Genomic DNA, 19,150 nt, shown 5'->3' with positions numbered 1-19,150 from the left:
CCCAACCTGCCCCTGTCCTCCACCCCATCCTGCCCCTCACCCCCACCCCAGCCTGCACCTCTCCTCCACCCCAGCCTGTCCCTCTCCTCTACCCCAGCCTGCCCCTCTCCTCCACCCCAGCTTGCCCCTCTCCTCCACCCCAGCCTGCCCCTCTCCCCCAACCCCGCCTGCCCCTCTCCCCCACCCCAGCCTGTCCCTCTCCCCCACCCCAGCCTGCCCCTCTCCTCCACCCCAGCCTGTCCCTCTCCTCCACCCCAGCCTGCCCCTCTCCTCCACCCCAGCTTGCCCCTCTCCTCCACCCCAGCCTGCCCCTCTCCCCCAACCCCGCCTGCCCCTCTCCCCCACCCCAGCCTGTCCCTCTCCCCCACCCCAGCCTGCCCCTCTCCTCCACCCCAGCCTGCCCCTCTCCCCCACCCCAGCCTGCCCCTCTCCTCCACCCCAGCCTGCCCCTCTCCTCCACCCCAGCCTGCACCTCTCCTCCACCCCAGCCTGTCCCTCTCCTCCACCCCAGCCTGCCCCTCTCTCCTCTACCCCAGCCTGCACCTCACCCCCACCCCAGCCTGTCCCTCTCCTCCACCCCAGCCTGCCCCTCTCCTCCACCCCAGCCTGTCCCTCTCCTCCACCTCAGCCTGTCCCTCTCCTCCACCTCAGCCTGCCCCTCTCCTCCACCCCAGCCTGCACCTCTCCCCCACTCCAACCGACCCCTCACCCAACCTACCCCTCACCCCCACCCCAGCCTGCCCCTCTCCTCCACTCCACCCCAGCCTGCCCCTCTCCTCCACCCCAGCCTGCACCTCACCCCCACCCCAGCCTGTCCCTCTCCTCCACCCCAGCCTGCCCCTCTCCTCCACCCCAGCCTGTCCCTCTCCTCCACCTCAGCCTGTCCCTCTCCTCCACCTCAGCCTGCCCCTCTCCTCCACCTCAGCCTGCCCCTCTCCTCCACCCCAGCCTGCACCTCTCCCCCACCCCAACCGACCCCTCACCCAACCTACCCCTCACCCCCACCCCAGCCTGCCCCTCTCCTCCACTCCACCCCAGCCTGCCCCTCTCCTCCACCCCAGCCTGCCCCTCTCCTCCACTCCACCCCAGCCTGCCCCTCTCCTCCACCCCAGCCTGCCCCTCTCCTCCACCCCCACCTTCTCAGTCACATGTGGGCAGCTGTGTTTATAGACAGTCCACCCATCTACCATCCATCTAATCCCACTGGGAGACTCAACCCCTCCCCCTGTCTGGTGATAGCATACAAACACACCAGCCAGCGGCTATCCACTGTCAAAGCAAGGTCGACTATGAAGGCACTGAGGAGACAAACATATCCACCCATAAGGAAATGGTATAAACAAACAGATATTCAATATTATATTGTGTCTCTGCTGTGTATAAATACACACATATCCACACTTGTACACACAAACACAGACACACACGGCCAATAGACCTGTCCAGCACTGACAACCTGCCAGGCATCTGCAGCAGAGCATCATTGACTCACACACATTTACTGCACACACACACACACACACACACACACACACACACACACACACACACACACACACACACACACACACACTCCAAAGCATACCTGTATGCACGTGAATATACTGTGCCTTGCTTAGTGGAAATCCTGAGAGGGCGTTGTCATTGTCTGACATTCAGCTTCTTAGACAGAGGCTTTGTGAGGAAGAACAGCAGAACCACGATGAGCTTTACTCCAATAACAGTCAGATCATTTCCTCTCCATTGTTTTCTCTTACACAGTCACTCTGATAGGTTCACAATAACATTACATACATTTATCTAAACTGACCTAGAATCAACACATATTCAAAACACATGGTCCTGGTGGGACTTGAACCCACAACCTTAGTGTTGATAACTCCATGCTCCAACACACTTAGCCAGCTGGGTGAAAATGATAGTGCCATACAGTGCTTTAAACTATAACACCAGTGGATCTCCTGCCAGTAATGATAATGTATTTGGCCTGGTCTAATAAATAAAATAAAATAGATTTTTGTTTGTAACATTCTTGGTAAACATCAGGTGTAGACTAACAGTGAAATTCTTACTTACGGGCCCTTCCCAACAATGCATAATATCACTCATCAGCTGTAAATGTACAGACTACAGGCTGTAATCTAATCATGATCAATGGTGTGCAGCAATTACAGTCACACTATGAATACGATAACCAGAAAAAGCTATTTCACTATCCCCCAGGCCACAGCCTTAGTGGCTGAGATTGCTTGTTGTGTCGCCATGTACACCTCCAGATTACAGTCATTGTAGTGAAAGGGCCAATCAAACGGCTCGTTCTTGGCCGATGGCGTGCACCCAGATTAAAGTAAGGGCGGGAGCCAATGAGAGTGCTGGTTGTTGGTGAGCTGTGTGTAGACTCACAGATTAAATGTAATCCCTTTGAGCAGTGTAAAGGCAGCAAACCCAGCTCCACTCTCGCTCTCTCTTTCTTTCCTCTCACTCTTTCCTTAGTCTCTATCCCCCCATCTTCTACTTTCTTGCTTATTTTACCCTCTCTCACCAGAATCCTTTCATAAGCAACAAAAAATGATACAACTGCTTCTATCAGTTATCCTAAAAGCAATAGTGTGAACAAAGCATAGACAACTATAGGACTAGGCCCACCTTCCACCAATAATAATAGGCCAACATAAATGAAACGAGACGATAAATAAAGTGACATACAGTAATAAATATCTCAAAGGGAAAACAATGATCATCAATAAATCACCAAAGTAGACTACACTTCCCATCAGTGCTAGCCAGTGAGTTTTCCATTATCTATTCGTGTCAGTCAGTAAAGGGCTATCTATCTACAGTATATCTTCCTTCGCATAGACCAGAAATAGGATTAGAGAAAGAGAGTCGGGCCATACTACAGCCCATACTGTCCTTCTCATGTTGGGGATACAGATAATCCCTTGCATTTTGCATTCTTCATATTATGTAATATACTGTAATTCCGCCCTGCAATAATAGTCTCTCCAATTGGACCAGTAGAGATTAATTTTTGCCTTGTCAGCAAATGAGAGGAAGCCTACGCAGCAGAAGAGACCATTTTACATATTCTAGTCTAAATGCTGCAAGCACCAGCACTGTAATAAAGGTGTGTTCTCAAATTGGGTTCTCCAGAAGAGAACAGTGCAATCCACTCTGCAGAAAAGCACTTCTTTGACCTAGAACAGTTGCATCAGTAGAAATTGGTGGTGAACTGAGAAATAGATATTCATATCTTTCGATTAATAATTTATTTGGAAATCTGATGACGAGGCTCATATTTCTAGAGCAATACTTGACCTTATTTCCATTATTCAGTCATTTATTATCTAGTGATCATAAAAGACAAAGGCTAGAGATCACTTGCTCAGTCATGCTCATCTTAACCTAACCTTAAAAGACTTACAAGTTTTGTTGCAAGGTCTTGAATCCCCTAGGTGACAGAGGTCGAACTGATAGTCTATGACAGTATTCCCTGACTGAGTTGTTATTCTGGGTCTGCTGTACAGATGTAGGATCTTAATTTGATCGCCCTGTTGCAAGAGAACTTTAAAACTTGTAGTGTGAGGTTTAAAAAAGCTTCTGAAGTTTGTAATTTCCACTTTTAAATTTCAGACTTGAAATCCCTACAAAAATGGCCATTAATTATAATCCACATAATAATGTGCATTTCCTGTTGCTGTAGGATTATTTTCCTGCTGTAGCAAACTGGCTCAAATTAAGACCCTGCATCTGTATTGTGGTATTCCTCTGAAGAGCTCTCCTAGGTCCTGAAAGCATCCTCAGAGGAAAGTACAGGCTCTGTACACCAAACAGCCAGCAACCAACCCGTGTTCATCTGATAAGGACATATAAAATAACAGGGACAAATTCAACTAATCATTGCAATAGCAACTGTCGGAGGCATCGCACCATGATGTTTGTAACTGGTGTCTGTTCCCACGTGTACCTTAGGTACATTAGGTTACCCTTAGCGGCGACCGTGGTAGGATAACAGTATGTGTGAGGTCTCCACTACAAGCTTTCTGGTGAATGATGATTCATTGGTTTGTTTGTCTGGTAGGCAGAACACCGCCTGCCTCCTGCACTCTCAATAATGAAGCTTTGTGGATGCTGTTGTCGGTTCACTGCGTGGAACAATCCCTGTTCTCCACCTTGCACCTCTAAATGATACTTTATTGATACTGCCCAAATGCATGTTTTTGCAGTTTGGTTCTGACAGCAGTTTCCTTCATATTAGAAATGAGTCAATTGATTTGAAACCTGCCTTGAGGCCATTTTTGTTTGTTAGACTGAACACGGGTATGCACCGTTTGATATTTTAAAGTCCTCTGGTTTCAATAGGATTCTTTATATAGGTAGACTATTACCACCAATGGATAGAATCATCCGGTAATAGTGGTGGTGGTACTCCCCTATACACTGGTCTGTGATCAGATTTCTCCACCTGTCCTGTTTCTAATTATTAAGGCTAGAAAAGGAAACATGGGCATGGATCAGTGCCCTAATTGCAACTCCACCCTGTGTATGGGCTACATGTCCCCCAGCTGGCTGTCTCTGTGCCAGGGTCTGCGAGCTAGTGTAGGTCCCTGCCCAGTCAAGGTCTAGTGTTGCTGTGCTAATTAAACATGGGAAGAGATGGAGAGTGAGTGAGAGAGCGAGAGAGAGAGGGGCGGGGGGTAGAGAAGAGGAGGGAAGGAGGAAGGACAGAGAGATTTCCGACACCTCTCATCTTCTACCCTGAAATCAGCCAATGGCTGTAAACAACAAAAGTTCCGGCATGCCAATCAGAGCCCAACAGTACATGATTGACAGATATGGGGCCCGGTCGCTTCCAGGAAATACACTGGGAGGCCATTTTGTGTCTCACATAAAATGTATTGTATTACAGTGTATTACATTTAAAAATATATACATATTCGTTTTTTGGGGGGGGTGGGGGGGGGGGGGGGGGTGGGTAGAACTTGGTGCTCCGGTACCGCTTGCAGTCTATGACTTGGGTGGCTAGAGTCTTTGACACATTTTCAGGCCTTCTTCTGACACCGCTTGGTATAGAGGTCCTGGATGGCAGAGAGCTCAGCCCCAGTGATGTACTGGGCCATACGCAATACCCTTTGTAGCACCTTACGATCGGATGCCAAGCAGTTACCATACCAAGCAGTGATGCAGCCAATCAAGATGCTCTCAATGGTGCAGCTGTAGAACTTTTTGAGGATCTAAGGGCCCATGCTAAAGTTTCTTTCCCTGAGGGGGAAGAGGCATTGTCATGCCCTCTTGATGACTGTGTTGGTGTGTTTGGACCATGATAGGTCCTTAGTGATCTGGACACCGAGGAACTTGAAGCTCTCAACACGCTCCACTACAGCCCCGTAGACGTGGATGGGGACGTGCTTGGCCCTCCGTTTCCTGTAGTCCACTATCAGCTCTTTTGTCTTGTTGACATTGAGGGAGAGGTTGTGGACCTCCTCCCTATAGGCTGTCTCATCGTCGTCGGTGATCAGGCCTACTACGTTGTGCCGTCAGCAAACTAAATGATGGTGTTGGAGTCGTGGGCGGCCACACAGTTGTGGGTGAACAGGAAGTACAGGAGGGGACTAAGCACGCACCCCTGAGGGGCCCCCGTGTTGAGGGTCAGTGTGGCTGATGTGGTGATCAGTCACAAGCATCATTCTGGACTCCAGACGTCGTGGGGGTCGGATCCAGTATCTGGTGGACTGGGAGGGGTACAGTCCAGAGGAGCGGTGTTGGGTTCTGGTGGATGACATTCTAGATCCCAACATCATCCGAGATTTCCACATTCACAGTCCGGACCGGCCCACTTCTTGCATAGCAGGTATTTATAGGGTAGTGTTTATAATGTTACCTCATCAGCATAGCAGGTATTTATAGGGTAGTGTCATAATGTTAACTCATCAGCATAACAGGTATTTATAGGGTAGTATTTATAATGTTACCTCATCAGCATAGCAGGTATTTATAGGGTAGTGTTTATAATGTTACCTCATCAGCATAGCAGGTATTTATAGGGTAGTGTCTATAATGTTACCTCATCAGCATAGCAGGTATTTATAGGGTAGTGTTTATAATGTTACCTCATCAGCATAGCAGGTATTTATAGGGTAGTGTTTATAATGTTACCTCATCAGCATAGCAGGTATTTATAGGGTAGTGTTTATAATGTTACCTCATCAGCATAGCAGGTATTTATAGGGTAGTGTTTATAATGTTACCTCATCAGCATAGCAGGTATTTATAGGGTAGTGTTTATAATGTTACCTCATCAGCATAACAGGTATTTATAGGGTAGTGTTTATAATGTTACCTCATCAGCATAACAGGTATTTATAGGGTAGTGTTTATAATGTTACCTCATCAGCATAGCAGGTATTTATAGGGTAGTGTTTATAATGTTACCTCATCAGCATAGCAGGTATTTATTGATATGGTAGTGTCATAATGTTAACTCATCAGCATAGCAGGTATTTATAGGGTAGTGTTTATAATGTTACCTCATCAGCATAACAGGTATTTATTGATAAGGTAGTGTCATAATGTTACCTCATCAGCATAACAGGTATTTATTGATATGGTAGTGTCATAATGTTACCTCATCAGCATAACAGGTATTTATTGATATGGTAGTGTCAAAATGTTACCTCATCAGCATAACAGGTATTTATTGATATGGTAGTGTCATAATGTTAACTCATCAGCACAGCAGGTATTTATAGGGTAGTGTTTATGATGTTACCTCATCAGCATAGCAGGTATTTATAGGGTAGTGTTTATAATGTTACCTCATCAGCATAACAGGTATTTATAGGGTAGTGTTTATAATGTTACCTCATCAGCATAGCAGGTATTTATAGGGTAGTGTTTATGATGTTACCTCATCAGCATAGCAGGTATTTATAGGGTAGTGTTTATAATGTTACCTCATCAGCATAACAGGTATTTATAGGGTAGTGTTTATAATGTTACCTCATCAGCATAGCAGGTATTTATTGATATGGTAGTGTCATAATGTTAACTCATCAGCATAGCAGGTATTTATAGGGTAGTGTTTATAATGTTACCTCATCAGCATAACAGGTATTTATTGATAAGGTAGTGTCATAATGTTACCTCATCAGCATAACAGGTATTTATTGATATGGTAGTGTCATAATGTTACCTCATCAGCATAACAGGTATTTATTGATATGGTAGTGTCATAATGTTACCTCATCAGCATAACAGGTATTTATTGATATGGTAGTGTCATAATGTTACCTCATCAGCATAACAGGTATTTATTGATATGGTAGTGTCATAATGTTACCTCATCAGCATAACAGGTATTTATTGATATGGTAGTGTCATAATGTTACCTCATCAGCATAACAGGTATTTATTGATTTGGTAGTGTCATAATGTTACCTCATCAGCATAACAGGTATTTATTGATATGGTAGTGTCATAATGTTATCTCATCAGCATAACAGGTATTTATTGATATGGTAGTGTCATTATGCTCTCTCTAATTCTCTCTTTCTCTCTTTCTGTCTTTCTCTCGGAGGACCTGAGCCCTAGGACCATGCCTCAGGACTACCTGGTATGATGACTCCTTGCTGTCCCCAATCCACCTGGCCGTGCTGCTGCTCCAGTTTCAACTGTTCTGCCTGCGGCTATGGAACCCTGACCTGTTCACCGGATGTGCTTGTTGCACCCTCGACAACTACTATGATTATTATTATTTGACCATGCTGGTCATTTATGAACATTTTAACATCTTGACCATGTTCTGTTATAATATCCACCCTGCACAGCCAGAAGAGGACTGGCCACCCCTCATAGCCTGGTTCCTCTCTAGGTTTCTTCCTAGGTTTTTGGCCTTTCTAGGGAGTTTTTCCTAGGGAGTTTTTCCTAGCCACCGTGCTTCTTTCACATGCATTGCTTGCTGTTTGGGGTTTTAGGCTGGGTTTCTGTACAGCACTTTGAGATATCAGCTGATGTACGAAGGGCTATATAAATAAATTTGATTTGATTTGATAATGTTACCTCATCAGCATAGCGTCAAGTCTCTCCTCCTTTACTATTAGCAAGCGTGTGGAATGTCACCTATTCACTTCAGCACACTAAGGCAATTCCAACACGCTTGCTGATGAACCCATGGGCTCACTCGTGCAATAATACGTTTTCTTTCTTTCAACCAATGGACATAAATCTAGGGGAGTATTTACAGTGCCTTGAGAAAGTATTCACACCCCTTGACTTTTTCCACATTTTGTTGTTACAAAGTGGGATTAAAATAGAGTTGTCTTTTTTTGTCAAGCCAAAAGACTCCTGAAGAGGAAATCAAATGGCTACCTGGACTATTTGCATAGTATGCCCCCAACCCCTCTTTTATGCTGCTGCTACTCTCTGTTTATCATATATGCATAGTCACTTTAACTATACATTAATGTACATACTACCTCAATTGGCCCAACCAACCAGCACATTGGCTAACCGGGCTATCTGCATTGTGTCCCGCCACCCGCCACCCACCACCCGCCAACCCCTCTTTTATGCTACTGCTACTCTCTGTTTATCATATATGCATAGTCACTTTAACCATATCTACACGTACATACTACCTCAATCAGCCTGACTAACCGGTGCCTGTATATAGCCTCGCTACTGTTTTTTTCACTGTCTTTTTTTTACTGTTGGTTTTATTTCTTTACTAACCTATTGTTCACCTAATACCTTTTTTTGCACTGTTGGTTAGAGCCTGTAAGTAAGCATTTCACTGTAAGGTCTACACCTGTTGTATTCGGCGCACGTGACAAATAAACTTTGATTTCATCTACTGAAAATACTATGTAATGTCAAAGTGGAAGAGAAATTCAAACATTTGTAAAAGAAAAGATGTGAAAATAAAGCACTAATATACAGTTTCTTGAGTATTCAACCCCCTGAGTCAATACATGTTAGAATCACCTTTGGCAGTGATTACAACTGTGAGTCTTTCTGGGTAAGTCTAGAAGAGCTTTCCACATCTGGATTGGGAAAAATTTGCCCATTCTTTTCAAAATGATTCTCTGTCAAATTGGTTGTTGATCATTAGTGGAAAACCATTTTCAGGTCTTGCCATAGATTTTCAAGCAGAATTAAGTCAAAACTGTAACTCGGCCACTTCACAGACTTCTTGGTAAGTAACTCCAATGTAGATTTGGCCTTGTGTTTTTGTCACGCACTGATCTGTTTCACCTGTCCCTGTGATTGTCTAAACCACCTCCAGGTGTCGCATATTTTCCCCAGTGTATTTATCCCTGTGTTTCCTCTCTCTCTGTGCCAGTTCGTCTTGTATGTTTTCCAAGTCAACCAGCGGTTTTCCTGTTCTCCTGCTTTTTGCATTCTCCTTTTTCTAGTCCTCCCAGTTTTGACCCTTGCCTGTTTCTGGACTTTGTACCCGCCTGCCTGACCATTCTGCCTGCCTTGACCACGAGCATGTCTGCCACTCTGTACCTCCTGGACTCTGATCTGGTTTTGACCTTTTTGCCTGTCCACAACCATTCTCTTGCCTACTCTTTTTGGATTAATAAACATTGTAAGATTGTAAACATTGTAACATTGTAACATTGTAACATTGTCCTAGATCTTAGTGCTGCTTTTGATACCATCGATCACCATATTCTTTTGGAGAGATTGGAAACTCAAATTGGTCTACATGGACAAGTTCTGGCCTGGTTTAGGTCTTATCTGTCGGAAAGATATCAGTTTGTCTCTGTGAATGGTTTGTCCTCTGACAAATCAACTGTAAATTTCGGTGTTCCTCAAGGTTCCGTTTTAGGACCACTATTGTTTTCACTATATATTTTACCTCTTGGGGATGTCATTCGAAAACATAATGTTAAATTTCACTGCTATGCGGATGACACACAGCTGTACATTTCAATGAAACATGGTGAAGCCCCAAAATTGCCCTCGCTAGAAGCCTGTGTCTCAGACATAAGGAAGTGGATGGCTGCAAACATTCTACTCTTAAACACAGACAAAACAGAGATGCTTGTTCTAGGTCCCAAGAAACAAAGAGATCTTCTGTTGAATCTGACAATTAATCTGGATGGTTGTACAGTCGTCTCAAATAAAACTGTGAAGGACCTCGGCGTTACTCTGGACCCTGATCTCTCTTTTGAAGAACATATCAAGACTGTTTCAAGGACAGCTTTTTTCCATCTACGTAACATTGCAAAAATCTGAAACTTTCTGTCCAAAAATGACGCAGAAAAATGTATCCATGCCTGTGCTACTTCTAGGTTGGACTACTGCAATGCTCTACTTTCCGGCTACCCGGATAAAGCACTAAATAAACTTCAGTTAGTGCTAAATACGGCTGCTAGAATCCTGACTAGAACCAAAAAATTGGATCATATTACTCCAGTGCTAGCCTCCCGACACTGGCTGTAGGCAAGGGCTGATTTCAAGGTTTTACTGCTAACCTACAAAGCATTACATGGGCTTGCTCCTACCTATCTTTCCGATTTGGTCCTGCCGTACATACCTACACGTACGCTACGGTCACAAGACGCGGGCCTCCTAATTGTTCCTAGAATTTCTAAGCAAACAGCTGGAGGCAGGGCTTTCTCCTATAGAGCTCCATTTTTATGGAATAGTCTGCCTACCCATGTGAGAGACGCAGACTCAGTCTCAACCTTTAAGTCTTTACTGAAGACACATCTCTTCTGTAGGTCCTATGATTAAGTGTAGTCTGGCCCAGGGGTGTGAAGGTGAACGGAAAGGCTGGAGCAACGAACCGCCCTTGCTGTCTCTGCCTGGCCGGTTTCCCCTCTTTCCACTGGGTTTCTCTGCCTCTACCCCTATTACGGGGGCTGAGTCACTGGCTTACTGGTGTTCTTCCATGCCGTCCCTGGGAGGGGTGCGTCACTTGAGTGGGTTGAGTCACTGACGTGGTCTTCCTGTCTGGGTTGGCGCCCCCCCTTGGGCTGTGCCGTGGCGGAGATCTTTGTGGGCTATACTCGGCCTTGTCCCAGGATGGTATGTTGGTGGTTGGAGATATCCCTCCAGTGGTGTGGAGGCTGTGCTTTGGCAAAGTGGGTGGGGTTATATCCTACCTGTTTGGCCCTGTCCGGGGGTTTCATCGGATGGGGCCACAGTGTCTCCTGACCCCTCCTGTCTCAGCCTCCAGTATTTATGCTGCAGTAGTTTATGTGTCGGGGGGCTAGGGTCAGTCTGTCACATCTGGAGTATTTCTCTTGTCTTTTCCGGTGTCCTGTGTGAATTTAAATATGCTCTCTCTAATTCTCTCTTTCTCTTTCTTTCTCTCTCTCTCGGAGGACCTGATCCCTAGGACCATGCCTCAGGACTACCTGGCTTGATGACTCCTTGCTGTCCCCAGTTCACCTGGCCGTGCTGCTGCTCCAGTTCCAACTGTTCTGCCTGCAGCTATGGAACCCTGACCTGTTCACTGGACATGCTACCTGTCCCAGACCTGTTGTCCCAGACCTGCTGGAACCCTGACCTATTCACCGGACGTGCTACCTGTCCCACACCTGCTATTTTCAACTCTCTAGAGACAGCAGGAGTGGTAGAGATACTCTCAAAGATCGGCTATGAAAAAGCCAACTGACACTTACTCTCGTGTTACTGACTTGTTGCACCCTCGACAACTACTATGATTATTATTATTTGACAATCTAGGCCATGTGCTGTTATAATCTCCACCCGGCACAGCCAGAAGAGGACTGGCCACCCCTCATAGCCTGGTTCCTCTCTAGGTTTCTTCCTAGGTTTTGGCCTTTCTAGGGAGTTTTTCCTAGCCACCGTGCTTCTACACCTGCATTGCTTGCTGTTTAGGGTTTTAGGCTGGGTTTCTGTACAGCACTTTGAGATATCAGCTGATGTAAGAACGGCTATATAAATACATTTGATTTGATTTGATTTGTAAGACTCCAACCATCTGCCTCCTTTGTCAGCATCTGGGTCTCGCCTTGTGTCATTATAGTTTTAGGTTATTGTCCTGCTGAAAGGTGAATTAATCTCCCAGTGTCTGGTAGAAAGCAGACTGAACCAGGTTTCCCTCTAGGATTTTCCCTGTGCTTAGCTCAATTCCGTTTCTTTTTTATCATGAAACTTCCCAGTCCTTAATGATTACAAGCATACCCATAACATGATGCAGCCACCACTATGCTTGAAAATATGAGGAGTAGTACTCAGTAATGCGTTGTATTTGATTTGCCCCAAACATAAGGGAAACACTTTGTATTCAGGACAAAACGTTAATTGCTTTGCCACAGGTGTTATAACAACTGTTTGATGAATCGTGTCATTTTACATCTGCCTGCAAGTCATCACATCGAGGAAATACTTTAAGGAATGACGAATTCTAAATAGGAAATGTGCCTCTACAGTATATCTCAATGCAATATGAAACTCAGAATTGGGATCAGCAAAATGCTAAGATTGTTGTCATGGCTGTGTAAAGTCAGTTACCAACTCTCATCACTGTTTACATCCTATATCATGTAATTATTGTTATTTTGTACTTCTTATGACAGATGTTAAGTAAAGCGTTTACACACTTTCATAAGACTCTGTGGCCTGAAACTCTGCATCTCCCTCTCACTCTCTCTCTCTCCATCTCTCTGCATTTACACACTTTCATAATAACTGTGGCCTGAGTCTCGCTATTTCGCTTTCTCTCTTTGCTTTAATCTCTCAGTGTTTCTACAGTTCCCTGTAAAGCCAATGATGTCACCATGGGGTCAAGGGAGGGAGTGGACTGACAAAACATGGTCAGATGGTCTCCTAGTTCTTTAGGAAACCCCAGTGCCAACAGAACGGTCCTCTGTCCACATGTCCAAACAGGCGGTGTCTCTGTCTGCATCCACACTATGAGCCACCTCCATTCTACACGCTGACAGATTCTATTAAAAGTCAAAAGGATAAACAGCAAGCAGCTTAATGAAGGCCAACAGATTAGAGTAGGGCCCCAGTAGAAAGAGAGAATTAAATTATTGCGAGAGGGAGAGTAGGGTAGACAGTGAGAGAGTGTGCAAACACATGTGCATTGTGTATGCATTGTGTATGTACAGTATGTATGCATGTATGTATTTATATATGTATGTATGTATGTAATTTCTCGCATGGGATAGTCTTCATTTCTCAGAACAAGAATAGACTGACGAGTTTCAGAAGAAAGTCCTTTGTTTCTGGCCATTTTGAGCCTGTAATCGAACCCACAAATTCTGATGCTCCAGATACTCAACGAGTCTAAAGAAGGCCAGTTTTATTGCTTCTTTAATCAGGACAACAGTTTTCAGCTGTGCTAACATAATTGCAAAAGGGTTTTCTAATGATCAATTAGCCTTTTAAAATGATAAACTTGGATTAGCTAGCACAACGTGCCATTGGAACACTTGAGTGATGGTTGCTGATAATGGGCCTCTGTACGCCTAAATAGATATTCCATAAAAAATCTGCCGTTTCCAGCTACAATAGTCATTTACAACATTAACAATGTCTACATTGTATTTCTGATCAATTTGATCTTATTTTAATGGACAAAAAATGTGCTTTTCTTTCAAAAACAAGGAAACTTCTAAGTGACCACAAATTTTTGAACGGTAGTGTATGTTTGGGTGTATGTGTGTATGTGTGAGTAAACACAACAAGTTTAGTGTGTGTGTGTGTGTGTGTGTGTGTGTGTGTGTGTGTGTGTGTGTGTGTGTGTGTGTGTGTGTGTGTGTGTGTGTGTGTGTGTGTGTGTGTGTGTGTGGTGCGTGAGTACGTGCGTGTGAACACAAAAGAAAACAGCAGGGAGGGGGTGCGGCAGTAGTGTGTGATTAGGAAGACCCGGGTGACGTCAGTGCAGCTGGTCAGGGAGAGTAGACTGCATGATGGTACATTCTGCTAGTCAGCAGGCAATTCATTGCGTCGAGACTGCAGTATGCATCTTCACAGGCACTTACAGTATAAACTTGTCAGGATGACAATGCTGCTGAGAACACGTATAATTAATATTGACCAGGACATCCAACTGTTCCCGTTGACATTACAAAGAAATGTGTAGGCTGTTATTTTGTATAGTAAAGCAAAGCATTGTGTTGCAAAATGTGCAACAGCCAAAGGAGGCCTGACAATCAGTCAGTCACTTATCGTATCGCCCGGTGCTGAGCGGGTGTAGCAGCCTAGTTAAGCACTAACAGATGGATGGGGAGCCGACATCGAAGGGCTCAAAGCGACTCTCCCTTCCTTCTCCTCTCCGTGTATTTTCGCAAGGTCATACTGCAGCATAGCGGGGTTGTGTCCCCAGAGAAATGTGGTTTATCCATCATCGACACCGTGACAGTTGTGACAGGGACTATGACATAATTAATGTTATGTATTCATTCATATCTCACATTAAGTGTACCCTAATCCCTAAATGACTGAAGGTCAGATACACATACAATCTATCCTCTGTGGTCTGTGTTTAGTTTATGAACGACAAAATGGCAACCCTGTCTGAGAAACAACCACACAATTAGGCTTTCTTGTTGGAATTGTGTGTTTACAAGGTGCCTACAAAATATTGGGCAGTGGCCTTCAATGCGCTATGCGACCTGAGCGTGAAGTGGAAGAGCCCACGAGAGGATGGGGGGAAATGCATACCGTATTCAACCCCATTAGACCGGTACATTATGATGTCTTTAATCACAAGAACTGGAAACCTCCAATATGTATTATCAAAGGAAATGCAAAATGTTGGGAGATTATTTTATATCTACTGTATACTTGTACTATGACAAATATTAGAATAACATCATAGAGGAAATACATAATTGTCCAATAATGATTTCAATTATTATTGTTTAAGCTTAAATACAATAATTGTATAATAGGGAGCACTAACAACAAAATCCAACGTCCATTTTGGTTTGGTATTCTATTCTGCCAATGCATATAATGCAGCAATTAGCACATGGAAGGTTTTATGTAACCAAATAAGCTGTTTAAATGTATTATGCGTGAAGAGGAGGGACTGGTGATTCAAGGCAGCAATTTCATCAACTCTTCTTAATTTAATACATTCGATATAATTGTGAGGTTATCCAATGGATCTCAATGGCTGTAAATCAAGGGATGGGGGGGGGGGCTGGGTCTAGATAGGTGTGTAAGAACGATTGCAGCCTAGGAGGCTTTGATCATGGAGGGATGCATTTGCGTACAGAAACACAAAACCACTTACTTCCCAACGAAGTTCTCCAACACCGAGCTTTTCCCTGCACTCTGCCCACCGACCACAGCGATTTGAGGCAGATCCAACTGGGAATTTTGACCGATGGCCGAGAAGGCATCTTGCATTTTATTCACAAGAGGAATAAGGTCTTCCATCCCCCGGTTCCCCATGATTGCAAGGGAATCGGTCCCTCCTTTTTAGTAGAAACAAATGAGGGAAAGCGTTCTCCCTCGGAACCGAGCGCTTGTCCCCCCTTTATCACCCTTCCGTTATGAGGGTGTTTCAACGTTTGGAATCCGCCTTCTATATAAATGTTGCTTGCACCCTCATTGATTACGCTTCCCCGGTGTCCCCTCTACACAGAACGCTTCTCCTCTCCTCACTCTCCTCTACAGCTATACTCAACTCTCTACCACGCAGCACCGAGGGATGATCTCTTCTCAGAATACGCTAGGGGATCCTTGCACTGACGCGCATGCACCACTCAGCGGCGATCTACCTCAACAGAATTTCGCCCTAGGCTTTGTGTGCTCTCTCTTACCGATATTCTGTAAGAAATAGAAATACATTCTATGTAAACATTGTATTTATAAATAGGCTATATTGATACTTTGCTACATCATAGATTAATTATGCTATGCCCATGCTGATTATGTTTGGTGGGCTTTGCGTGGATGGCAGTGTTGATCTGTCCATGGTGCTGAAATTGTTAAACGACGTCATCGGTCCGTCAGTCTCCTTGGGGAAAGAGGGCGACATACGCTACAGACAGTCACAGTGCGCACACCGATGAATAATAAGAAGTGCGCATCCCTGTAAAATACCGGGAGCAGGTGCACAGTGTTACCAGCAAGAATAGGCAATACCGACCAGGAATAAGTGACCTCGGCGATACTCCTTCAAAATAAAAGTCACATAATAAAGACGGTAAAAAAAATACAATTTGTCAAAATTCGATTAAAATATGTTGGAAATATTAGCAGACTTTGAATTTTGGAAAAGGAAATAGTTAGTAGCCATAAAAGCACAAATAATATTATAGCACTGACAATATTGTTAACAGCAATAATAGGCCCTACTAGATAGTAATTATGGTAACAACAGTAGGCCTAATTTAAATATAAAACATTATTTATAATGCTACTATTATGAATAATAATATACTTATAATAATCCACTTTAGAAAACACGTTTATATCCCATTGTTCTGTCCCATTGTTCTGCCAGTCAGATGTATTCAATATTTGCATATTAAATAGATTCGTTTTATTTACAAAAATACATGTGCCACAATGGGTGCCACAAAGGAGCACTTTCACAGGTTCCAATAAAACTGAATTGCAGTGCAGATATATTAAAATGAACATAATTAAATTCAATTGTCCATGAGCCAGACCCCCAGATTTGGGCTGTCACTCTCACTTAGGCCGACAATGTCTCATAGTGATTTTTTTGAAGGTCTATGTCCCTAGAGTTGGAAAATGTGTGATACCAGTTCATCAATAGTAGCTTTCTGTGTGTTATCACTATTTCTTTCATCCCTCCATCCCATTCATTGACAAACAATGTCAGTATACAACAAGTTATTGCTCACTTGTACACTTTAATCATATACCATTGGAAAGATTCACAGCAATCCATCAGACACATTTTCAGGAATGTTCAGGTCAACAGAACTTTGACCTTTGACCTCTAGGGTATGTGATGGACATTTTAAGTTTGTGCTTTTCAAATAACCCATTTCTATGTTCTATGTTTGTGCTTTTCTAATCAAAAGCAAATCAAATGTTATTTGTCACATACACGTGTTTAGCAGATGTTATTGCGGGTGTAGCGAAATGCTTGTGTTTCTAGCTCTAAAAGTGCAGTCATATCTAAAAATTTCACAACAAGCTACCATTGCTGCACGGCTATCATACATTTTCCAACTCTAGGGACATAATACTTCAAAACAATTGCCACGTGACATGGTTGGCCCAAGTGAGCCCGACCGACCCCTCTAGCTCATGGATTAAAAAGAGAGACACATTAACAAGAACATTTCACTTTGAACAACTACCCTATCTACTGTCTGTTATAAACCCTAACTAATGATGGAAGGCTTCAGTGTTACATTGAACATACATATTGCACCGTACACAATTTCCTGTACATTATGTTCCAGTAAACGGGGGTCCATTCTACTCAGGAGCACTTCCACTTCTGTGGCCCTTTAAAGGCGTTTAAAGACGGGCCGCGGTGAGCGTCAAAGGTATCATTGACTTCAATGGGAGTAGGGCGGCGGATGGCAAAACACAAGCAGTTTTGCAAGTGGCACGGTTCGTGGTGCTCGCTACCATGATAGGCTTCAATGGGAGAAGGGCGGCAAAACGCAAGCAGTGGTGCTCGCTACCGTGATAGGCTTCAATGGGAGATGGGCGGCAAAACGCAAGCAGTGGTACTCGCTAGCGTGAGCGGCGCCGCTGGCTCGACGTTTGAAGTGCCAAACAATTTTATTAGCTGAAGTCTTGAGCTGCCGCCGTGTATGGTTGACCAATGAGTATCTTCATCTTGTCAACAAATCAAACAATGTTTTAATGACAACATTCGAGCTGACCACAACCGGGATGGCCGGTGCTATCCGGGTTCCTTGGGGCCTCACTACAATAAACCATAACCTTAATGCCTAGCCTTACCCTAACCTTAAACATTTTACATTTCAACTTCAGTGGGGTATGGATGTCCCAAGGATCCCAGATAGCAGGGACTCAATCGGGAATGCTGGTCTCTACACAAGGTAGGCAGATTTTCTCACCGCGGCTATTTACCATGGCCAACCGTTTACCATTACTGTACGCCGTGTCACAGTAAAAGGGGGTTCGATTCTACTTAGGAGCACTTCTACTTTCCGAATCCACAGATTTACACCCCAAGCAGTGTAGCTGCTCATTCTGCACCGCTTAAAGAGTGTCAAATCAGACTCCTTTCCTGCAGTAAAATGACCTAGTGGCCTCATCGGTGGAATGTTCTTAATAATTCATAAACGTTATTTTTAAAAACCTGTAATATTGGGATGCAAACTGAAAATGGAATACATTTCAACTCAAATCTGAAATAGCCTCGTTAACATATGTAGCTTAAGAAAAAAGGTTCATGAAATCAATAATTTGCTAGTAACAGATGACATTCATATTCTGACAATCTCTGAAACTCACTTAGATAATAGCTTTGATGATACAGTGGAAGCAATACATGGTTATAACATCGACAAAAATGCCAAAGGTGGGGGTATTGCCGTTTATATTCAGAACCACATTTCTGTAAAGCTAAGAGAGGATCTCATGTGAAATACTATTGAAGTAATATGGCTACAGGTTAATCTGCCTCACCAAAAGTCCATTCAGGTTGGAAGCTGCTATATATGACCAAGTGTTAACAGTCAGTATCTGGATAACATGTGTGAAATGCTTGATAATGTATGTGATATCAACAGAGGTATATTTTCTGGGTGATTTAAATATTGACTGGCTTTCTGTCACACCCTGACCTGAGAGAGCCTTTTTATGTCTCTATTTAGGGTTGGTCAGGGTGTGATTTGGGTGGGCATTCTATGTCCGTGTTTCTATGTTTGGGATTTCTTTGTTTCGGCTGGGTATGACTCTCAATCAGGAACAGCTGTATATCGTTGTTGCTGATTGGGAGTCATACTTAGGCAGCCTGTTTTTCCTTTGGGTTTTGTGGGTAGATGTTTTCCGTATAGTTACTTTGCCTTATGGAACTGTGTAGTCGTTGTTTTGTTTATTTTGTAAGTGTTCACTTTTCTCAATATTAAAAAAGATGAGCATTCATATTCCCGCTGGGTTTTGGTCCTGTGTTCACGATGACCGTTACACTTTCATCAAGCTGCCCACTCAAGAAAAAGGTCAACACTGTAACTAGTACCTGCAA

The 19,150-nt window shown here is 43.9% G+C and overlaps 1 protein-coding gene across 12 annotated transcripts in view; it reads right to left on the bottom strand.

Annotated features, from left to right (window-relative positions):
* Positions 1 to 15,962, bottom strand: part of LOC106563274 (dynamin-1) — an 83,691-nt gene extending 67,729 nt beyond the window's left edge. For 6 of the 12 annotated variants that reach the window (XR_006757668.1, XR_006757667.1, XM_045689987.1 and 3 more), the window contains exon 1: positions 15,233 to 15,961. Coding sequence is in view for 10 of the 12 variants with exons in the window: in XM_045689987.1 (XP_045545943.1) it covers positions 15,233 to 15,393 (161 nt within the window). In the remaining 2 variants the exon portion in view is untranslated. Of the gene's footprint in view, positions 1 to 15,232 lie in introns of all 12 variants that reach the window. The other 6 variants (XM_045689984.1, XM_045689985.1, XM_045689981.1 and 3 more) reach the window with 3 other exon arrangements.
* Positions 15,963 to 19,150: the final 3,188 nt, after the last annotated feature.

The sequence above is a fragment of the Salmo salar genome, chromosome ssa11 (genome assembly GCF_905237065.1).
Source record: "Salmo salar chromosome ssa11, Ssal_v3.1, whole genome shotgun sequence".
Lineage (NCBI taxonomy): Eukaryota > Metazoa > Chordata > Actinopteri > Salmoniformes > Salmonidae > Salmo > Salmo salar.
The sequence above is the reverse complement of the archived record's forward strand: the minus strand, read 5'-3'. Positions and strand labels throughout refer to the sequence as shown.